The sequence below is a fragment of the Aethalodelphis obliquidens genome, unplaced genomic scaffold (genome assembly GCF_003676395.1).
Source record: "Aethalodelphis obliquidens isolate GAN/ISIS:26980383/991018 unplaced genomic scaffold, ASM367639v1 scaffold58, whole genome shotgun sequence".
Lineage (NCBI taxonomy): Eukaryota > Metazoa > Chordata > Mammalia > Artiodactyla > Delphinidae > Aethalodelphis > Aethalodelphis obliquidens.
In genome coordinates, this window is record NW_020838002.1 from 6,201,264 (window position 1) to 6,224,188 (window position 22,925).

The 22,925-nt window shown below is 53.3% G+C and overlaps 1 protein-coding gene across 1 annotated transcript in view; it reads left to right on the forward strand.

The window, feature by feature from the left end:
• AKAP1 (A-kinase anchoring protein 1) overlaps window positions 1–16,061 on the forward strand; it is a 32,554-nt gene extending 16,493 nt beyond the window's left edge. Inside the window, exons 2-11 of the mRNA XM_027087137.1 lie at window positions 2,735–4,376; window positions 6,907–7,040; window positions 8,553–8,679; window positions 9,209–9,336; window positions 11,226–11,403; window positions 12,664–12,814; window positions 13,212–13,279; window positions 14,171–14,244; window positions 14,487–14,549; window positions 14,959–16,061. Coding sequence (XP_026942938.1) covers window positions 2,759–4,376; window positions 6,907–7,040; window positions 8,553–8,679; window positions 9,209–9,336; window positions 11,226–11,403; window positions 12,664–12,814; window positions 13,212–13,279; window positions 14,171–14,244; window positions 14,487–14,549; window positions 14,959–15,033 — 2,616 coding nt within the window. The 5' untranslated portion in view covers window positions 2,735–2,758 and the 3' untranslated portion in view covers window positions 15,034–16,061. The remainder of the gene's footprint in view (window positions 1–2,734; window positions 4,377–6,906; window positions 7,041–8,552; window positions 8,680–9,208; window positions 9,337–11,225; window positions 11,404–12,663; window positions 12,815–13,211; window positions 13,280–14,170; window positions 14,245–14,486; window positions 14,550–14,958) is intronic.
• Window positions 16,062–22,925: the final 6,864 nt, after the last annotated feature.

A 22,925-nucleotide genomic window follows, 5' to 3' on the forward strand; every position in this document is an offset into this window, starting at 1 on the left:
TTCTCTAATAATTAGTGATGTTGAGCATCTTTTCATGTGCCTCTTGGCCATCTGTATGTCTTCTTTGGAGAAACGTCTATTTAGGTCTTCTGCCCATTTTTTGATTGAGTTATTTGTTGTTTTGATATTGAGCTACATGAGCTGTTTGTATATTTTGGAGATTAATCCTTTATCCATTGATTCATTTGCAAATATTTTCTCCCGTTCTGAGGGTTGTCTTTTCGTCTTGTTTATGGTTTCCTTTGATGTGAAAAACTTCTAAGTTTCATTAGGTCCCATTTGTTTATTTTTGTTCTTATTTCCATTACTCGAGGAGGTGGGTCAAAAAATAGGGCCATCAAGTTTTAAGAGGGGTACAAACTTCTCCTTTCCTTGGCCTGTACAATGCCTCGTCTGCACAGACTCATTAAATTGGGTTCTAGATTTAATGTGGAGTAGAACCTGAGTTCAACCTCTTGGCTGTGTGACCTGGAGTTATTTTAACCTTTAGGATGGTAATACATATTGCAAACCCGGTGGTTGAGGATTAAGCAATGCAAGGGAAAGCATCTAGTGAGGTTCCGTGTTTGAATTTGAAGCTCTAAGGTAGCATCATTGAAGTTTTGTGCCTGAAGGGATTAATATAGTCTTCTGAGCCCTGGCCATTGTTTAACTCTGCTTTGTATTTTCCAATTCCATTGCTTCATCTTCAGATATTAGCAAGAAGGTTTGTTTTCACAGATGAAGGAGTTTCTGGAGATGACCCCTCCCACCCCTCCCCAACCCCCTCACTTTGGAGCAGAACACTTTTCCTAGATTCCTTCACAAGCTGTCATGTTGCTCGTGAGTCCTTTGCTGGTCTTGTTAAATGGTCTGGGGTAGAGCTGAGATACTGTATTTATAGCAGTTTCTCAGGTGATGCTCAGTGCTTCTGGTCCATAAACTGCACTTTGAGAAGCAGAGTCTCCAGGACGTTTTTTTGTGTGTGTGTGCAGTGGTTGAACTTTTTTTGCCTCGGCTGAACATTAGAACCACCTGGGGAACTCTGCTCTGGTTTTTCCCGAGAACATTGATAGAAGTAAATTAAACACTGATATAAGTAAATAAGAGTTGTTAAAGCATTTACATTCATCTCTGCAACAAAGCACAAACCCAATTAAGGAGTAATTCACCGTATCAGTGGAGGATTTTTGGTTTTAAGAAGACTTACAGTTTTTGCAGACAGAATAAAATTTGCTGTATGGGAGCCAAAGGATACAAGTGTGTATTCTAGAATAAGTTTGTCACATACCTCTAATGAGAGCTAACCTGCTTTACAAGGATTAACACGTATCTCAAGTGATCTTATACCAGCCATCCTTTACAAGGTGTGTCCCCACCTTACAGGTGAAGAAAACAGTTCCCTGTCTCCTTTACGTGTCTCCCGCCTTCCTCTGGGCTCTTATTTCTGCTTACCTGGATCTAACGGACTCTAGGTCTTCAGCTTTCTTTCGCTTAATACTCTTTGTCCTGCTCCCAGAAGAAGCTAGAGACACAGTTTGGTGTGTGTGCCTTGCAGACCAAAGCTGGTTCTCTGTTGTCTACAGGAAAAAGTCCAGACTCTGCAGCGGGTGCAGGACCCTCATCGAGCCCAGTAAACGACTTGACTCTCAAACATGACCGTATCTCCACGCCACTGTGTGTTTTACTGGTCCCTCACCTTGGAGTATCCCCTATCCTTTTTCTGGGGCGGCTGCGTTGTGTCTTCGTTGCTGCGTGTGGGCTTTCTCTAGTTGCGGCGAGCGGGGGCTACTCTGTTGTGGTGCGCGGGCTTCTCATTGCAGTGGCTTCCCTTGTTGCGGAGTACAGGCTCTAGGTGTGCCGGCTTCAGTAGTTGCAGCACGTGAGCTCAGTAGTTGTGGCGCACGGGCTTAGTTGCTCCGCGGCATGTGGGATCTTCCCGGACCAGGGATCGAACCTTTGTCCCCTGCATTGGCAGGCAGATTCTTAACCACTGTGCCACCAGGGAAGTCCTCCCCTATCCTTTTAAAAATCTTACTCATCCTCTGTTCTGACTTTACTGCTGCGTAACTACTATTTCATTGACTCATGATTTTGGGGGTGCACGCAAGGGACATGTACATGTGGATTCCATTGGTATTTAAAAATGCTCCAACACCACCTGGATAGATAAGTGCTCTGGGAGTTTAGAGAACTAAAGCACTAAACATAACTAGTCCCTTGGGGGAACATAGGGAGAATTTGGCATCAAGAAGTGATGCAAGGGCTTCCCTGGTGGCGCAGTGGTTGAGAGTCTGCCTGCCGATGCAGGGGACGCGGGTTCGTGCCCCGGTTCGGGAGGATCCCACATGCCGCGGAGCGGCTGGGCCCGTGAGCTGTGGCCGCTGAGCCTGCGCATCTGGAGCCTGTGCTCCGCAACGGGAGAGGCCACAACTGTGAGAGGCCCGCGTACCGCAAAAAAAAAAAAGAAGTGATGCAGGAAGGGATTTGGTTTCAAGAGAAGGCTCAGCTTGTTTCAAGGGAGTGTGCATGGATGAGGGAGCAGAAGTGGGGGGAGGTGTGTCTTCCTGCCCACCCACCTCCAAGGATCACCCAGAGTCTTGGGTGTGCCGAGAGGGAGGGATGCTCCTTGCGGGGTCAGGGAAAGTGGGGGAGCGAAGGCTCTGCCATAACCTGTTTGTCTTTGCTGTGCAGTCACATCGGGATCCTCTTACCTGGCTCTCACAGCATCCCCTTTTCTCTCCTGTTCTCGCAGGTATAGTTACTTCAGGCCTCCAGGATGGCGATCCAGTTCCGCTCACTTTTCCCCTTGGCACTGCCTGGAGTGCTGGCGCTCCTCGGCTGGTGGTGGTTTTTCTCTCGTAAAAAAGAGCACTTCAGCAGCCACAACAAACAGATGGGGGCCGGCGCTGTGAAGCTGAGGGCTGGCCCTGCCACGGAGGACGCGCTTCCCGCGGAGGACCCCTGTCCTGGAGCAGCGGCCCCGCCCCCCGGTGCCGCCCAGCCGCCGGAGAGGGAGCTCCCCACTGCCAGCAAGCCCCCTGTGGAGCCGCCGGCCCTGCTGCGGGCACACCCGGCCTACCGGCGACCAGAGTCCTCGGGCGGCCTTCCCAACACCGCGGACACGAGGTTTCCACCAGGACCATGCAAAGAGGACAGTGCAAGGGTGGAGCTCGCTCTGACGGGTGACGAAGCCAAGTGTGCTCCTCTAGAGTGTCCCCTGCCGTCCCCAAAAGGCGTTCCGTTCCCCCACGAAGCAGCTGAGGTGTGTAATCGAGAGACCGTGATGGGCAGGCCGGCAGGGCGGTGCCAGCAGGGCCAGTCTGCAGCCCCCGCAGAGAAGGTGGACCCTGGGGAGAAGACCAGGGAGATGGGTGGCGCCGAAGGCACAGGTGATGCGGTGACGGGAGAAAACGTGCCGGAAGAAGGTCCCGTGTCCCGGGAGCAGGGCCCCGAGTTGCCGAGCAGCAGAGCCCCCAGCCTGGCTCCCTTGGGAGGAGGGGGAGAGAAGGGGAGCAGCCTGCTGGCGGTGGACGAGGACCCCGTGGGGAAGTTGCTGAGTAGCTTCGTGGAGTCGGCCCACTCGGAGCTGGCAACGCCCGATGAGACACCAGCGCCCCGGGTCAGGGGGAGCAGAGGCTGGGACGGAGACTTCAGCCGGGAGCTGGGCAAGGAAGAGACCTTGGACAGAAACGAGAAGGTCGAGCAGGCTGCCTTCCAGATCATCTCCAAAGTGATCCTGGAGGCCACCGAGGAGGTGCTGAGCACCACGATGGGCAGGATCGCGGGTCGGATGCATCCGGCCTCGGCCGCTCAGCTCCAAGGGCCGAAGGAGGAGAGCTGCGCCCGAGCCCACCAGAGAGCTGCCCTGGGCCAGGATGCCGCGGAGCCTGCTCTGGCCACAGCGGAGGCAGCCACGGGCCCGGTGGACGCCGCCTTCCCCTCCGCAGACCTGCCGGCAGAGGATCTGCCCCCACCAAAGACGTACGTGAGCTGCCTGACCAGCCCCCTGTCCAGCCCCACCAAGGACAGGAAGCCAAAGAACTCCGCGCACCACGTCTCCCTGGCCCCCTGCCCTCCACCGGCTGCCTCCCTTGGAGAGTCACTGGACGAGGCAAGCATCCTGGCAGAAGATGCCGCTTGTGTCACCTGCGTGTCCAGCAACGGCCAGGGTGTCCCCTCCGTGGCCTCCTCTGGGCAGTGCTCAGATTCTGTCAGCACTTCGGGGCTCGAAGACTCTTGTACAGAGACCACCTCCAGCCCCAGGGACAAGGCTGCCACCCCGCTGCTGCCAGAAAGTACTGTGCCCTTCAGCAACGGGGTGCTGAAAGGGGAGCTGTCGGACCTGGGGGCTGAGGATGGATGGACCGTGGGTGCGGAAGCAGATCATTCGGGAGGTAGGAGGGCCTGGGGTGTCCCTCAGAGGACCAGGGGTCTCCCTTTATTTGGTCGGGAAAGGCAGCCGGCCTGCCTCTGCTCCTTGTGCAAGTAATGACGCTCTCCAATGCTGTGTCCCAGCCGGCCTGCAGAAAGTCGGGGTACAGCATAGAGCTGGTGGGTAACTGAGAAGTTAAGCTGCCCTGAACCCCAAAGCCACGGGAACTGTAACTTGGTTCGTCAGCCAGGGACCCTTCCCAGTCCTTCCGAAGGAACCAGCTCAAAGTTGGGTTCACCCATTAACCTGAGTGTGTCTCTCTCTTAAACGCTAACCTCGTAGTAGCTTTTTTTCTAAAAAGGAGAGGCCTCCTCAGCTTTAATTCCCTTGAGTACCAAGGATGGGTAAGCTTTTTTTTATGGTTTATTTCCTTTTAATCATGTGCTTGTTCCCATGTCTCCGCCTGCTTTCCTTCTCCAGAAGCTCTTTCGGGGTAAGTGCCCAGAGAATGGCCACAGCCTTGAATCCTTGCGGGAGGCTCACGCCTCCCTGCGTGTTGCTGTCACCTATTCCTTCGCAGAGAACCTCAGCCATTTCCTTTCTGTGCAGCTGCAGTTCCACCCCTGGGAAAGGGGCACTTTGGTAACGAAGTGTCCACTGGGTTTTTCGAGTGCTGACCCCAGCGTAGACAGGTCAGCAGCTCCTGTCCCCGGTTCTGCAGCTTCCCTGGGGTATTTTCATTGATCTCACGGAAAGAGGCCATGGATTCCCTCTGTGGGTATCCAGCTTGCTTGTCCTGGAGCCACTCCCTACCGTCGCGGCTCCAGGAAGGTCGGGACTCTTGGGAATATCACTGCTTTCGGCAGCATCTGGTGTGTACCACACGCTACAAGTCGTCACCTGTAAGATGCTATTGTTAAGACGCTGCTGTTCTGTGTGTACCTCCAAAAGAAAAAAGAAATGCTGCTGCTCACGAGTGCAGGAAGCCAGAGACCGTAAGATGCACCCAACTTCAGGGGTTTTAAAATTGTTTTAAAGCATCTTAAAATGGGTGAAAATCTTTTAGGAATAAAGGAGTTTCCCTTTGCCTCTTGCCCCTCAGCCTCACCATGCTGACTCCAGTTTGATTGTAGTAGCTACTCAGATGTGTCCAGGCTGCAGGGGAGAGAGTGGTGAGCGGGGAGGCGTGGGCATGGCAGGTGGGAGCGTGGTGGAGCCACCCACTGAGCACTGGCTATGCCCGGCTCCAGGCTCGAGCCTTCCAGCATTCTCCCTCAGTAGCCCTGCCTTGGGCGCGAGGAAGTCGAAGCTTAGAGTGGCCCAGGGACCACCCAGCTGAGTGGAGCCGGCCTTGCCGGAGTTCCTGGTGTGGTTGGAGCTGCCTCTAGGTGTCACTGGGGTGACAGGCGCGTCCTGTTCCGTCGGGCAGCGGCTGGGGGCCGTGTATGAGCCGAGCCCCCCGTCAGCCACCTCTGGTCCTAGCAGGTCGGCTAAGCAGGCTTCTCTCCGAAGGGGTGGTGTTCCCTGCGTGAAGCGCGTCTGGGCCCCCGGGGCTGAAGGAGTCGCTTCACGGGGACTCGTCCTTAGCTGGCAGCAGCGCCTGCCGCCCCGGCATCCAGGTAGCATGTGGATTGCTCGGCAGGGGCCTGTGTCCGTCAGGGTTTGGAGAAACGGTGTGGGAGATAACCTAGTTAGTAGACGCTGAGGAACGACCTCCTTCTGGCAGTGGAGCCTTCCATATTGAAGCCAGAGCCACTTCTCTGAAGCTGGTGTGGCCCCCGTTTTCTGAGATGGGCCCCTTGGCACACCCCGCGCGGGAGTGGAGCAGCCCCTGTCGGAGCCAGTCCCGCTTCCCGCTCTCTCCTCTCGGGACCGGGACCGAACTTGCGCTCCGGTTTTGAGCGGGGGTCGAAGACCCACCCTGGGCCCAGAAGAGCACTCAGAGGGGCGGCACGAGTCAGGCCTAAGCGGAGGGGAGGGGGGCCTCCTTCCGTCACCTTCTCTGGCGGGGCCCTGTCCGGGATAAGGGCCGTGGAGGACTCTCTCTAGCTCTGCTTGGCGGAAGGCCACCGCCTGTGTGCCCAGGCCTGGGGCCTTGGGGACCAGGGGCCCTTCGTCTGAGGGGCTGCGTAGTTGGAAGGGTGCGGACCAGCTGTGACGGGTTGGTCTCCATGGGGACCTACTTCCAGCTGCTGAGACCGTGGGACCTGCTGGCCCCCCTCCCCCCCGTGGGCCCCCCTTCCTGGGCCAGCGTCGCTCTCCTCCTAGTTCACCACTTGTCTCTGCTCCAGCAGCTGTGCTGGGCGCGGCTGCCAATTAAGCAAGTGGGACTGTAAGTGACAGGCTAAAATTAGGTGTCTCTACACCCCCAGGCCTCCTTTCTTTGGGGGCTGTTCTGAGCCTTCTAGACTGCGAGTTGACAGTCACCTGCCAAGTTTGAGGGAGGGGGCAAGGGGCGGGGGCCTCCTGGGAATGCGAGTTTGGAAGTTGGATGTTATTAACTGCTCTGGCTGGTGTCTGTGTGTCTGTGCGTGTTGCTTCCTCCCCTGCAGGTTCGGACGGGAACAGCATGGATTCGGTGGACAGCTGCTGTGGCCTCAGGAAGCCTGACGGTTTCCAAAATGCCCAGGCAGGCTCCCATCCCAAGAAGGTCGACCTCACCGTCTGGGAGATCGAGGTGCCTAAGGTAAGGGCTGCGAGCTCTCGGTGCCCCCAGGCGCAGCGTCATCGGGCTGGGGTCAGGGGTCTGAGGGAGGGGCCGTAAACCGGAAGAAGCCCCCAGGGAGCCAGAGGCTGAAGGGATGGGAGCGCTCCACTTTGCCAGGATCCAGAGAGCTTCCTGCAGAGTGGAATCCCTCCGGCTGCCTTCAGGAGCATGCTCTTCACACTCGCAGGCCTGCTCCCCTCCTCTGGGGCTTTTCTTGTGGGCCTGGGACTCCGATCTGTTTGGAGATGGCAGCAAGACCGGACTGAGGGCAGGGGCCGGCCGGGAGTCCCCTCACTGCTCTTCTCATGCTCTCCAACGCAAAGTGTGTTTTATGATTGAGCACAGCATAAACTCGTATCTTAGAGGGCTTGAGAAGTATAGCAGTGTAGGAAGAAAATAAAAATCAGGCTCTAATTCCACCCCCGAGAGTGACTGGGAAGACTTTTATTTCCTTCTCATCTTGCACCCTGTGGTTTTTAAACAAAACTAAGATTATGTTGCTCTAATTAGTGCTTTTAAATATTTAACAATTTAGCTTTCTGAGTTATTCTTTGAAAATGTAATTTTAACTGCATTATGCATTGTGTGAATGTCAATTTACTTCACCAGTCCCCCAGTTCCAGGGTGCTTAAGTGGTTTCTAGCTTCTTTTCTAGCTTACATCTTACTAGCTTGATCTTGATGTCTGTCTCTGGGGCTCAGAAATAATTGGCCGACTGCATTCTCCTGAGGCTCTTAGGCTCCCACCAAGGTGGAGACTTGGATTGGTTTGAACTCGGGGTCTAGGGGGCTTGCTCTGCCCTGCGGTTCTGGCTCCCTGAGTTCTTTCTTCCCCTGGTCACCCTGATGGCAGTCCTGCCCTCTTCTCCTTCAGTGGTTGCAAAGGGCACACCCAGGCAGCTCTGGGTGAGGAGTGACCATGTCCCTAGTGGCTCCTCAGGGTGGGGTCGTTGGGGAATGTTTCAGGGCTCGTCTTAACGTTGTGGCTAAGTTTGGAGCCCAAGGGCTCTTTCATAGACTTTTATTTTCAAATCGAGCCTCTTTTTCGGACCTGAGCAGACTTGGAGGAGTGGACGACTTGTGAATCAAACTTTGTGCTAGTGAAACATCTCACAGTGTGGATCTGGGAGGAGAAAACACTGCCTCTGCAGCTTCTGAATATGGGCCCCACTGTCGGGGATGAAATGGAAACTGCCCAGGCCTGGAGCCATACTGCCTAGTTCAGCTGCGTAGTCGCTGTGTGAGCTTGGGCGAGTTACTTAACCCCTCTGGGTTTGTTCCCTCAACTGTAAAATGGTGATAAACGCATGCTGTTTGCTTCATACATTTACTCTGAGTAAATGTAAGTGCTTAGAACGGTGCCTGGCAAGTGAGTGCTGACGTGTTAACAGATATTATGTTCGAGCCTGACCTGGTATAAAACAAAGGCAGGTCTTGGGGATGCAGGGAGTTGATTTCTCACTGAGTTCTCGTCTTTCCTTCTCTCTGGAAGCACCTAGTTGGGCGGCTGATTGGCAAGCAGGGACGGTATGTGAGTTTTCTGAAGCAGACGTCTGGTGCCAAGATCTACATCTCGAGCCTTCCGTACACCCAGAACGTCCAGATCTGCCACATAGAAGGTCAGTGGCAGCTGCTGCCCTGTGTTGAGTTTTCTTACCTGAAGTGTAAGTAACTTGAAGCGTTTGAGTCCCGGTTGCTCCCCTTTTGGGATTTAAGTCTCTGAGTGGAAAGCCCTGCTCCTCACCCTAGGTGAAGGGAGTAGGGCTTCCCTTTACCCTCCTTTCCACTTCTGGTGCTTGAAAGAGACTCGGGTCCCCCCTGAGTCTGGTCTTCTGGTCAGGAGAGGTGTGGGCACTCAGGGGCAGGCCAGGGGTCCTGGGTTGATGGTCGACGAAGGCTGGGCCTCCCTGGCTGCTAGGCTCCTGTTACCGTGAGTGTAGTCACAACAGTAGAGGTCTCGTTTGAAAGGTCAGCAGGCGGCAAGCTTCTTAGATGCCTTTCATCCGGAGGCGAGGCCTGGCATTCTGGCACATGAGAGATGTACCCGAACTCTAGGAAAAGTCCCGTGCAGTGGGGGGTGTGCCTGAGTGCCCTTCTGCTGTCTGTCTTACCCCTGTGGCTGTGTCCTGCTTCCCACACCCCACTTAGGCTCTCAGCATCATGTGGACAAGGCCCTGAGCTTGATTGGGAAGAAGTTCAAGGAACTGAACCTCACCAACATCTACGCTCCCCCACTGCCTTCGCTGGCCCTGCCTTCTCTCCCGATGACTTCCTGGGTGAGCATGCCTCTGGGGGCCGGGGCTGCCTGTGCCCCTTTCCCCCAGCCTCCCCCGAACAGGAGACTCCCAAGAGCGTGGGCCAGGAAGGCCGGGAGCACACTGATGCCCGTGCCCTCTCACCTCTGCCCTCCACTGGTCAGTTCTGCTTCTAGCCTGTGCTCTCTGGATCGGGTTGAGGGCCGGAGTGCTGGTCAGAAGCCACAGGCCTCTCGGTCCCTGCTGCTCGGAAGGACCACTCTCCCCTGGCTCTGCCGCCTGGGCACCCTTCGTGTTTTCAGGGCGTTTGCCTAGAGAGGATTATAGTCGGTCCAGACTGGGTGTGTGCAGGCTGGCTCGGGACTCCTTAAAGCTGGTGCTGTGTCCTGGATCACCTCTGAGACCTGGTTGGGACCCACCGTTTTGGGCTCGAACGGGCTCTTACTGTGTCGTTGTTCCTTCCTCCTAGTTGAGCCGGGTCTAGCGGTGGCCCTGGCGAAGGCTCCCCTTCGCCTTCCTGCCTCACGGGAGGTTCCTGGGTCATAAAGGAGAAGAACCCCTGCCTCCGCCCCCACCCCGGAAGCCCTGGCAGAGGGGTAGCGGGCGCATTGGAGGCCTGCGTGCTGGGGCTGCAGGCTCTCTGGGGCCTGTCATCCTTCCCTGCTGTGTGCCCCCAGCCCTGTTGAGCCCCGTCTCACCGGGAGTAGAGCTGTAGGGTTCTGAAGGCCGAGAACACTGCATTTCACAGGTGGAGTGAATGTGCAGCTCCAGGCAAATGGCCTCCCTGGATTTCGTTTAGGGGAGGGTATCTTCCTCCCTCCAAAGACCCTTGTGCTTTGCGGGGAGAGGTGAATGTCCCTTTCCTTTCCCATGGGTATCTGGGAGTGGGCTGAACCCCACTCCACGCTCCACTTCTGAATCATAGGGTTTTCCCCACCAGGTTCGACCACAGACCCACTCTTTTTTTCAGTAAGTGAGTGGTTGGTAAGGCTTCCTCCCCTTGTGCTCTGTGGCTGGGTGGGACTGGAGAGGTGCCTCTCAGCCAGCAACACTGAGAGGACGGGGGCAGGAGCAGGGGGGAGGCACAGAACTGTCAGCCAGAGGCTCTTTTTGTGGCCACCTGGGTGGGAGGTGGAGTAGATGCCCTACTGTGTCCATCCGGCGCACCTGGATGTTGCCTTAGTACCAGGGAAACTAGTACCTTAAGGACAGTTTTGTTTTTTTTTTTTTTTTTTGAGAGACCAGTCTTGGCCTCTTCTAGGGTCTTTAGCATGGGACCTCGCACCGAGCAAACCTACATTCCAAATCCCAGAGTGGGAATGAGTTGGGAGGATGTCTGTGGAGAGTCGAGAAGAACAAATGACTCGGACTGTGCAGACCTTGACAGTGGACCTGACCTCAGGCCTCTGCTTGCTGGTAGAAAGGCAGAGCAGAGAGATGCTGTCAAACCAGAGCTCCTGGGGTCAGCTGCAGGTCCCAGTGAGCTGGCTGAGGGGTCCGAGGGCTGGTCTACCTCTTATTCTTGTTCTCAGTGGCCACCTCATTCCTGTTTGTCTTCCCTGGGTCTTACAGACTCTTGAAGAGGCGAGGGAGGGAAGTTGTGCCCAGGCCAGTGGGAGGCGGGACGTTGCATCCACAGCTGGCTCCTGGGAGCCTCTCTGCCCAGCTGAGCTGAGGCCGCCTCTAGTGGTTACTTGTGGTATTGCAGGGCAAGGGCCACAGTGGAGCCAAACACTGCACGGCTAAAATAGTTCTCCTTGAACCTCTGTCAGCCTCTGGGTGCCATGTTGCTTTGGGTAGTCATGCCTTTTTCAAAGATGTGCCAGTTCAGACACTTCCCCTGGGGCCTCAGTGCTCATCCCAGACATGAGAAGAGTTGCTGCCGTGCTCACCACCCCTCTCCTCTGCAGCTCATGCTCCCGGATGGCATCACTGTGGAGGTGATCGTGGTCAACCAGGTCAATGCCGGGCACCTGTTTGTGCAGCAGCACACACACCCTACCTTCCATGCGCTGCGCAGCCTGGACCAGCAGATGTACCTCTGCTACTCTCAGCCTGGAATCCCCACCTTGCCCACCCCAGTGGAAAGTAAGTGCTGCCCCCGGGGTCAGAGGGGAGCCTGGGCTCTGGCCAGGCTTGGGGAGAAGCTTTGGGGGTCTCCTGTTGTTCTGCCCTTGGTCTTGACTGAGAGGAGGCTGTTTTGGACCCTTCATGGGAGCAGCATCCCTGGGTTCTTGCTGTTGGCGTGGAGTGTGCTGGGCTGAGTTTCCTGGCTAGCCCAATATGGCGTTTCCATCGGCTGATGGAGGAAAGGGGTCAGAGTAGAGTGTTGGCACCAGCTCTGCTACTTACCTGTTGAGTGGGGCTGATCTAGGAATTGCAGTTGGCTACTGTGTGTGTTAAACATGCACAGTACCTCATGCAGATGCAGGTCCCATAGAAGATCCCCAAGTGCAGCAAGTCCTGTGGTGGTTTGGGTCATCTCTAGTGGACAGGTGAGAGAGTCAGTGACGTGCCCAGGTGGTCCCTGCGCAGGAGCTGTTACCTTTGTTGGCCTCGTTAGCGGGAGGGAATCGAACGTTGAAACGTGTCTCTAACCCACCCCATCAGGGACTCCTAACTTGGAGCCCCCAGAGGGCTTTAAGGCGTGAGGAAAACCTTTGAAATTTCGGTAGCATTTTTTATGGTTTTCTTTTAGAGGAATAAGGATTTCACTTTTGTCAGATTCTCTGATGTTGCTTCAGCCCAGAAGTAAAGAGCAAACTGGAGGCCAGGAGGTGACTACGTCAGGGGCTGCCTTTAAGGGTTAGGACACGGCGTGGCCAGCTGTGTCACAGACCCCCCCCCCCCCCCCCCCCCCGCGGCGGGGGGTGGTGGGTGGCGCGGGGGGGCACTTGCTCTCTGGCCTGGTTGGCTGTCCCGGGCATTAGTGCTCTCAGTGCCTTCCTGAAGCAAAGGCCAGAAGAACTGGGGTTTGGGCCTGGGAGCCTTCTGATGGGCCCTGCATCTGAGTTGTCGTGGGCCAGAGCAGGTGTTAGCAACCAGCCATTGAGATCTGCACTCGGAGGCTCTCGATGTTTTTCTGGGACATTCCCTTAAAGAGTAGAAGGCAGAGTTGCTGGTCCATTCCCTGAATTGTGGAATTTACTTGGTTTATTCCAGTTAATCTGTGTCTACCTCTGGCTTCAGTGAGTCTCAGAGTAAACAGATGTGGATGAACACTTTCTGGTCTGGGTAGCTTTTTGGGCGGCGCAGATGTGAGGCGGGCCAAGTCCTTCCCTTGGGGGATGCTTGCTGTCGCCCTGCCCTGCACCGGGCCTTTGCACATGCTCTCGTCCTGCCCTGCAGTAACGGTCATCTGCGCTGCCCCTGGCGTGGACGGTGCCTGGTGGCGAGCCCAGGTGGTGGCCTCCTACGAGGAGACCAATGAAGTCGAGATTCGCTACGTTGACTACGGTGGATACAAGAGAGTGAAAGTAGGCGTGCTCCGGCAGATCCGGTGAGTCGGGAGTGGTTTCTGCAGAGCTGGAGCCTGGGACGTGGGTTGACTCTTCCCTGCTGCTGCCTACTCTGTTTTAGCAGAGTATGATATAAACAAACTCCATGCTCGCCTCAGCCAGACGGAGCTAGAAAGGCCCGTCTGGTAGAATTCCCCCAAGTGTCATTAGGCAAAAGTGAGGCGGCTTCTCTTGGGGAGCGGGATGCAGGCAGCGCCTCTGAGGCCAGGCCTGTGGCAGGGCGAGCTGGGTGCTGTGGCCTGCTGCCTGTCGTGTGTACCTCTGTGTGGCTTCACCCTGGGTTGTGGGGGTCACGGCGCTAAGCAGAAGGCGAACGTCAGCCCAGAGTGAGTCAGCCGTGAAGTCCCTGTTCAGCTTGTGCCTTTCTTGCCTTTCTAGGTCTGACTTTGTGACCCTGCCGTTCCAGGGAGCAGAGGTCCTTCTGGACAGCGTGATGCCCCTGTCAGGTAACAGGGGGGGCCTCTGGCTTGGGGGGGTGCAGGCAGGTGTTGAAAGTAGGTCTTTCTCTTTGAGACCCTCGTTCTCACCTACAGGGCTTAAGCGCAAACAGATTGCTGCCACTCTTCAAATGGAATAGGTCTGGGCGGAAGCCTGAGAACTCGCATTTCTAACGAGTTCTGCAGCGATGCCAGTACTGCTGGTCCATGGACCACCCTTTCAGGTCCACTGTTCTAGACTCTGCCCAGGCCTCCAGCTTTGAGAGGCTTCCGGCTTCCAACAGAGGCACCTACCAGAACGTGGCTCATAAGACGTTCCCAGACCTTAATCCTGCCCCTCCCGTCCTCACTGCCTCTCGCCTTGGGTATGTCCTTGTACAAGGACGGGACCTGTATAACCTGACAAAGAATGTGGTCTGCGTGCCCTGCCCACTTAGAGTCACTGCCTGAATTGGGCTGTGTGGCCAGCTGCCTCGATCTGAATTCCACCCGCGTCGCTCTGGGCGCTGGTTGGCCTTTGGCCACTGGCCTGCGTCTCCGTGCTCTCGCCTGTAAAGCGTGTTCTTGATTCGGTGTGAGAACACGTGCAACGTGCTCAGTCCACACGGCCCCCACATAAGTGGCGGCGGTGGCGGTGGTATTTCCGCTGAAGGCAGAGTTTCTGTCCCTTTGGCCCTCCGTCCCCCAGCGGTTGGCATGCAGCAGGCACCCCGAGTGTACCCACTTGGAGCCCTGGGGAGGCCTGGGGCTCTGAACCTGGCGTAGGTGTGGCTACGCCCCATGGAGTTCTTAAGTCCACGGGAGTGTGTGAAGTCTTCTGCTTGGAAAACACCTGCAAGCTGTGTGAGTGACGAGTGCCTCGCCTCAGTGAGAGTCTAAACGCTGCTTTTCCTTCTAAAGATGATGACCACTTCTCACCTGAGGCGGATGCAGCTATGAGTGAGATGACAGGCAATGCAGCGCTGCTGGCTCAGGTGTGTGGCTGGGGGCGGGGCGGGGGGCAGGCCGGACAGGGTCTGTCTCAGGAGCCTCCTCCCTGGCATCTGCAGTCCCTCCCGGCCTCGCCTAACTCTCTGGGCTTCTTGGGAACTGACTTTTCGGTGCCTGCTTTCCTGTGCCTCACACCCCGGGTTGGCCAGCAGTCTTTAAGGAGAGGTGCATGGGGTAGCTTTTAAACATGGTGTGGAGGGTTTGGTTTTTGTTTTGTTTTTTTCAGGTGACGAGGTATAGTCCAACTGGCCTTCCTCTGATTCAGCTCTGGAGTGTGATTGGAGATGAAGTGAGTTCTGTCTTTCTTTCCCTTTTAACGCCCAGAGCCGCTGTTGGTGGCCACAGTTGGGAGTAATGCTAGTGTCATCTTAGTGGGTAGAGGCCGGAGGCGCTGCTAAACTTCCCACAGTGCACGTGACAGTCCCCACAACGGAATGTCCGTGAGCCTTCCTGGACCTTGTCCGTTTGGGTTTTCTCCTTCATCTCCTGGTACTAAAGCCTAGATTTCCTCAGCCTATTGGAAAGGCTGTTTGCATGCCGACAGAACCTGTAAGTGAATCAATCCCCTGTTGGCCCATAAGATGAATCAAATTTCCACCCCATGACTCAGGCGCCTGCTGTGAGGGGGGAACCCACGCTGGCTTGGGAAGTGGTCCCTGGTGCCGTGGCCATGCTCTCCAGAGACCTTTCTCTCCTAGGTGGTGTTGATAAACCGGTCGCTGGTGGAGCGAGGACTTGCTCAGTGGGTGGACAGCTATTACTCGAGCCTCTGACCCCCTCCCCACGCCGTTTCTGGAGTCTTTTTTGCACTGTTGAAGTTGGGCTTGGTACTCAAGGCAAAGACTTTACATCAGAATTACAAACATTTGTCCTCCCCCGAAAGTCCTTTCTTTCTGTACTGTAGTCATGTTGAGATGTTTCGTCTCTGAGACAAGGAAAGAACTGTGGGTTCTTTTCAAAGCCATAGGATGGCACGTAACAAGCCAGTTGGCTAAACCTGGTTGCAAGCTGTTTATTTAAAACAAAAGTGGAAGGAGAACTGTCTCAACTAGGTTGTCCTGCCCCCCTCCATTCCGTTCCTCCATTACTCCTATTTCCTCCGCTACCCAGACCCAAGCCCCTGTGGCAGACAGGCCAGGGGAGGTGTTGCTTGCTTGTGGGGAAGGGTTTCTTTTACCTTCAGAGTCTATCTTCAGGGAGCAAGACACGAACTGACTGATGGGCATCGATCACTTGTACAGCTTACAAATGAATTTATGATATTTAACCGTTTTTTATAAATTCCGTCTAGGTCTCTAAGAAGGCAGACTTTTTAATGCATCTGTAAATACAAAGCAATCATACCTCCAGCCTCGGTCAGTGGGAGAGGGGGGAACTGTTGTCTTGCCAATCCTGTTGTAATTTGTAACCATTTTCTATTTGTGCAAACTCTGTAAATATGTTTAAAAAAATGTAATTATTTTGTACAAGATACACTGGAGAACAAAGGGAACCCACGATTTTTCCACATCCCATGTTGTCTGTGAGCAGAAGTTACTTGTGCCGGCTACCGCTGCCCGTCCCAGCTCCCATCGCATCCTGCATACCTGACAGGGTGACTGTATGGTATAGGTGTGATCCGGGGATTTTTGTTTTTGTTTATTTTCTGTACAAATTTGTTTAAAAAAAAAGAAAAGAAAAAAAAGCAGCTCATTGAATTACCTTGCAGTGGTGTGTGTTTGATTCTTTTTTAGACTGCATTCAGCACTGTGCAGTTTAAATAACTTAAGCTTATATAAATCTCAAATTGTATACCTTGTAACTTTGAGTCCATTTTTTTCCATGGTGAAAAAGGGGAGTGAAGGATGGTTGTAAGTGTGATGGGCTGTAGGGTCCCAACTAAACTAGGAGACCCATGGCTCCTTTGAAGACAGTTTAGCCGGAAATCTCCGTCTGGTATTTTCCCTGCCTTTGCCCCACACGGTGGCAGCCAAGCTTCCTCTGGCTTCCCCCAGTGATGGTCTCAAATAGCCAGGCTTGAGTTTAAAGCACTGGTTTCCCAAATTCTTTGTGCATTCCTGATAGATCTGTGAAGTTATTTAAGGTACTGTAGTGCTAAGAATGATATAAAAAAAATACATTTACATGGTGAGAGCAGAGCTAAGTCTTGATCCAGGGGCCCCTCCTCTTAAAGGTAGGTCCAGGCCTCTGTGCCTCTGGGCTTGCCCACCCCTCCAGGGGTCTCTGGGGAGCTGAGATAGCCCTGGGGTCCTTCACACTGAAGGCATCCTCCTGCAGAGCTGCAGCCACTCTCCCAAGCTGTGGGGACCAAGTGGTTAAAATAAAAGCCTCAATTTCCCTCATCTGTGGGATCAGATAATGGTACCAACCTCGTAAGGCAATGAAATGAAATGGAAGTGTTGGGTTGGCCAAAAAGTTCGTCTGGGTCTTTTTCTGTAGGGTGTTACGGGAAGACCCGAATGAACTTTCTGGCCAACCGGATATCTCCGCTTGCACAGAGCTTGGCCCACTGCCAGCTCTCATGTGGTCTTACCTGCCAACAGCCCTAAGTCCCAGAGGCAGTTGGGTGTGACTTCGGCCAAGGCGGATTATACTCAGGTCTCAGCTTTGTTCCCTACAGTTTGCATCACTGGAGCAGGAAAGGGTGTATGGGAGCCTTCAGGCTAGTTTGAGGAGGGTTCACAAAGCTGGGTGTGTGGGTTTGGTCTCTATCTTAGCGAGCCATGGAGGGGTTTTGAAGGTGGGAACCACGTGATTCTGGTGCAGGAAGGAGGATGGGCGAGGTGAAGGAGCAGAGACCAAAGCCAGGGTGGTCCAGCCGAGACAGGCTTCCTCTGGTGTGGCTCTTGGTCTGACAAATGACGGGGTCAGGGTCCTTGGCTAAGGCCCCAGGACCGGGGAGGGGAGGCCGTGGGGATGCGGAGGTGGGCTGTGCTTGGTGTCTCGGGTTTTAACCTTCAGGGGTGGAATATTGGAGGGAAAGTGAGTTGGAAGTTGCTGAAAGGCATGTACTCTTCGGATGAACACTTCTTAGATTGCTGTGGGCCTTTGATTAATTGCCAGAGTTCTGAAGAAGTTGAGTTTGACCATTTTGCCAGTAATCTTGTTGCTTTTACAGAGGAGCGGGTTTCCGGTTTTACAGAGGTGCTTATTCCACCCGGCCAGACGGCGACCCGCCGGGCGAGTACATTTTTGATATGTTCTTTGAATTACCTGTGGGCCATTAGGGGCCAGCTGAAGGGTGAACTTGACCTCTTGGGAGAAGCCAGGGCTGGAGAAGGGTGTAAGGGAGAGGGGGTGGCTGAGCACAGGAGCTAGAGCATCCAGCCTGTTCTCGTTGCAGGTGTTTGTGTGCCCTGTAGCCCCTCTCTGGTCCTTGGAGCCCTGCTGGGTACGGGAGGAGTGACCAGACCTGTGGGGTGTCAGCGTGGAGGCTGGGTTCTGGGGTTACTGCTGCACCTTGTACAGCTTAGAGGTGGCACCTAACCACTGCAAGCTGAAGATCGAACAAGGTTTAGCTGGAGAACTTCCTGTCAGACGCCGTGCTTTTTTACAGGTAATACTTATTAGTCCTCATGACGACCCAGCGAGGCAGGGCCTGATGCCACAGGTAGAAGATTGAGACTAGACCAGTTTGCGGATGGAGTGGAGCTGAGACTCAAAGCCAGGTTCTCAGCCACGACTGCTTTGCAACAGCATGAGGATCATGCCTCGTGCCGTTTCCCCGAACACACACCGCAGTGGCTAACGGACCAGCCCACAGGAAAGCTGTGGGACTGAGAACTGGAAAAACTGGCAGGAGAGATCCATCATTTTGCCTATTTTTATGTGAACAAGTCCAGGAGAAACTTGGCAGCATCTAGGCCAGAGAGTGAACATTTTTAACTCTATGATGATCAGAAAGTAAGACTAAGAGTCCGTGAACAGGTCCACATAAAGGATGTGGACAGAAAATTGAAAACCCAGGCCCGTTTCAGGACCAGTGCCGTCCAGTAGACATAGTTTAAATTTTTAGGAGCCTCAGTAAAAAGGAAAAAGCAGATGAAATTAATAATAGTTTAACCCATTTTTTCATCATGTAATGGACTTTAGAAATACTGAGATATTTTACAGTGTTTTTAATACTGAGTTTGGAATCCCACGTGTGTATTTTACACTCCAGCCTGTGGGTTCAGACTCACAGTAGCACAGGTGCTCCACAGCTACAGGTGGCTGGAGGCTGCCAGTCTGTACAGCTCAGGACTGGACTCTTCCATTGGTCACCATCACACCAGTACTAGCAGCCTCATGGATATGTTCTTACTCAAAAAGTTCTAGGGCTTCCCTGGTGGCACAGTGATTGAGAGTCCACCTGCCGATGCAGGGGACACGTGTTCGTGCCCCGGTTCAGGAAGATCCCCCATGCCGCGGAGCGGCTGGGCCCGTGAGCCATGGCCGCTGAGCCTGTGCGTCGGAGCCTGTGCTCCGCAACAGGAGAGGCCACAACAGCGAGAGGCCTGTGTACCGCAAAAAAAAAAAAGTTCTAGATTCTTTTTTGCATTTATTTCTCCAGACGAACTTTAGAATGATTTTTGGGGGGAGGGGATCATGGAAAACGTTCTATCACATTTGAAAATAACGCATATTGTTGGTTTGGTATAAAGTGTTATGTACTCTATCAAATTCAACTTGTAAATTATTTAAATCTTCTTCTTTTTTGCTGTCTCCCTCCACCACCACCACCCCTTTTTTTTTGCCTATACTATCTGTCCATTTCTAAGAAAAGTACATTAAAGGATTGTATATTGGTATTATCATGTTTTCCTGTTTTTCCTCGACAGCTTCTTTTTATAAGTTGGTTGAAGCTTAGTTTTAAAAAGCTCGTGGGAATTCCCAGGTGATCCAGTGGTTAGGATTCTGGGCTTTCACTGCTGTAACCCGGGTTTAATCCCTAGTCAGGGAACTGAGATCCTGCAAGCCACGTGGTGCGGCCAAAAAATAAAATGTCTTCCTGTTTGGTTCTTCTTGTTTTGAACTTATGTTCAAAACAAAAGCATCTTTTCTCTATCACTTTACAGGAGGTAGGTGGTTTGTAAACAGCACATTGCTAGAATTTGTTTTTTTTTTTTGGCGAAATCTGGAAAGTCAATATAACTTGTTGATTGTGATCTCTGTTGCAATATTATTTGTCATGTATTTGTCCTATTATGTTTTCTAACTGGCTCTTTTTTTGCTTTCATCATTATTTGTCAAGTTTTCCCTGTAGTAAGTTGGCATTCAGCATCTTGATTCCATGTTATCAGTGGATTTCAGTTATCCACTTTCTCCCTGAATAAGAAGAAACTCAGCAGAATGTCAGATTTTTGCCTTTCCTACAAGTGCATGCGCGCGCGCGCACACACACACACTGTCTCCTGGGTTTTGTTGAAATCATCTAGAATTCAGTTCCGGATTACAAACGTCTCACATATGCCTCTATCTCAGGAATCTTTAAATGGTGATATTGAACTTCAATCACGTTATCAAGAAAGGTTTTGGTCCAACTCCCTAGTGGGAGCTCTGTTTGCTCACCTGTTTCTTATATACCTCTTCCCAAGTTCTTTATTTTGATTCACTTCTATCTGTTGTGTTTCTTTTGAGTTTTTTTGTTTTCTGAACAGGTATGAATCCTTGCATGTATGAATCCTGTCTTTTTGTCCTGACACACCAGTGTTTGTCAGGCTGAGCATCTCTGCTGGAGTGGACACCTTATTGCCAAAAACTCCACCCGCTCTCCCCCCTGAGCACAGTAGGATTGCACATATTGGCACTCGGGCATCTCAGCAAAAGGTGGGTCGAGGTGGCCTTTGTCCCAGGGCAGATGCTTCAAGAGCCAGCGCGTGACTCACCGGGCCTCTCCCTCTGGCCCGGCGTCCACCGAGTTCCAAATGGAGACTAGTCCATGTGCCTGGGTCCCGGCATGAAGATGGTGTAGGACAGAGCTGCAGCCAGCCCAAGCCAGGGTGTGGTGGACAAAGCAGGTCTGGCGTGAGTCACGAGGTCTGGGGGTCTCACGTGGCCTCTCCTAGCTTGTCCTGAGCAACAGAACCATTCTGGGTCCCAGACTTCCCTCTGAGGACTCAGAGCTCTGGCCGTGGCCTTGGAGCAAGTTCCTTGCCCTCTGTGTCCCCTTAACCGAATTAGACGAGCACAGAGGCACTTGCCAGGTTTGATTTTAGACTGGTGTGTAAGGGCCTTCCTGGAGATGCCTCTTAATGAGGCTGCCTTATTTTGTATTTTTACAAAGCAGATGATCTAGGAGAGATCTTGGCTGTTCGTTGCTAGCAATAGGCCCCCCTGACATCTGGTGGTGACAGACGGCGTGTGAGAAGCTGGGGAAGGCAACCACCTCCTACCTCGACCAGGGATGGGTTTCTCATCTCTCCCGGCCCCCCTGACTTGGTGAAGGGCAGGAGCTCTACCTATTTCCACTGATCTCTTCCTCTCCATTGAGTGCCTGCTGTATGCCAGGCATCCTGCTTAGAGGGCTGCAAGGATGGGGCGCCCTTTAAGAAGCATCTCTGTTTGGGAGGTGGGCTCCGTGAGGTCTGCACAGATGGTGCTTGCTGTAGAACTGCCTTCCCTCACTTCCTATGGGATCCTGGCAACCACTGGTTGAGGTGGGCACCTGGGGCTCAGAATCAGCAGAGCTGGACTTGAACCCAAGCCTTCCAGACTTGCCTGCTTTTCCCTGCATGCAGTACCTCTGCTTCACTTTATGGAGCCAAAGGAGCCATGTGGACAAGGACAAGTGAGGCCAACCTTCCTGTGCTGCTGGGGGGGCTCCCGGCAGGAGGTGGCCTCCACCAGGCTCCGCTGAAGGAAGGGGAGGCCAGGGAAAGTGGGGGGAGGGGAGGAGAAGCAAGGCCCTCCTCCCGCTGAGATGGGGCTTGTCCCGTGGGTCCGGCTCGCGGCACTTGGACGAGAGGCTGGTAGAAGAGCAGAGGCAGCTTCACAGCAGGCTGTCTGCAAATACGTCCTGTGCGCGAGTTCTGTCTCTGTTTTTGGTTTTTTTAAAGGCAGTGAATGTACACAGTACACAATTCCAAAGATACGTGAAGATAACAATGCCAGGCTGCCTCCTTTCCTGTCCCCCAGACACACATTTCCTCTCTGGGGAGACTATTATGAGGTTCTCGTGTTCCTATTCAGCCGCATGCGTGATAGTGTGACGTAAACACGGTCACAGCCAGGCCTGTGTTTGTAAATAGTTTTACTCTCACACGGCGACGGCCATTGTTTACCTGTTGTCTAGGGCTGCGTTTGTGCTGCAGCCACGAAGTTGAGAACCTGTGACAGAAGAAGCTGCCTTGCACAGCCCCAAATACCTAGTCCTTTACGGAGAAGTTGGCTGAGCTACCCCCCACTGTAAACACGTGTGCACTTGTCCCCCCAGTTTAAAAACCCAACTCAGTATGTCCTGCCTCTTCCAACCGTGAAGTCTTCAGACGTTGAGAATTACAGAATCTTGAGGTTCCTTGGGATTCTCTGTAGGGGCAGCTCTGTGTCTTGTAGACTGCCCCCTGCTGAAGGCTTGTTCCTGGTTGGGTGACCAGGCCAGAGCCCTGGGTGGACCAGGAAGGCCCTCACTGGGGCAGCAAAGTGTGGTCCACGAGCCCAGTGTGCTGGCAGCACCTGGAGAGACTCTCAGGCCCCCCACTGACCCACATCTTCGTCTTAATAAGACTCCCGGGGATTCGTGTGCACATCAGGGTTTGAGAAGCACGGGTCCAGGCGGGTGGGTTGTGTCCAGCCCTCGCTGCGTATTGGAACTACTTCTAAAACTACCAATGCCTGGGACCTGTTCTCAGAGATGCAGGTTTAACTGAGCTGGGCTGCAGCCAGGGCACTGAGGTAAATATATATACATGTGTGTATATATATTATTACCCTTGAGGTACAATGTACACTCTGTATTTGTGTGTCAAGTGCACAGATCTTGAGTGTAGATTGTATACATTTTTGCATATAGTTACACCTTGGGTAACCACGCTCTGGCGAAGATAAAGAGGAACATTTCCCGGAGTTTCTCTCATGGAGTTTTCTAGTCAAAACTACCTCCCCCAGGTAATCATCATTCTTTCATCACCTCAAGATTAGTTTCACCTGTTCTGGAACTTCATATGAATGGAATCATCCAGTAAGCACATGAGCATGTTGTAACATCTTGTAACCTAACCTCCAAAAGTAACAGGAGGTTACTTTTTCAGACAGTCTTTCTCAAATCAGGGGCTCATGCCATCTGCTTCAGAGTTTACCTGGAGTGACTTAAAAATGCAAAGTGCTGGGTCCTACCAGAAACTCTTAAGAATGGGACTGGGAATCTGCATTTTCAATAAAACCCCCAGCTAAACTCCTGCCCTCTTAAATGTGAGACCTACTGCTTCTAGAACTTGGGGCAATTTGATTTCCTCTTTAACCCCTTGCTTCAGATTGTGAAAAGGTGGAACACTTATTTCCTTCTCTAACCTGGATGCCAGGAAGTGTTGAGGACTGTTTTGGGTTAAATTAAATTAGCAACTAAATATCGTGTAACCTGGGTGGCTGTTTTGCTGTCTGCCAGTGTGTCAGAGTTGTCATGCCTTAGGTTAGAAGAAGTCTGTACAGTTGAATTTCTGGCTTCAAAAGACTTGTCCTCCAGTCTCAG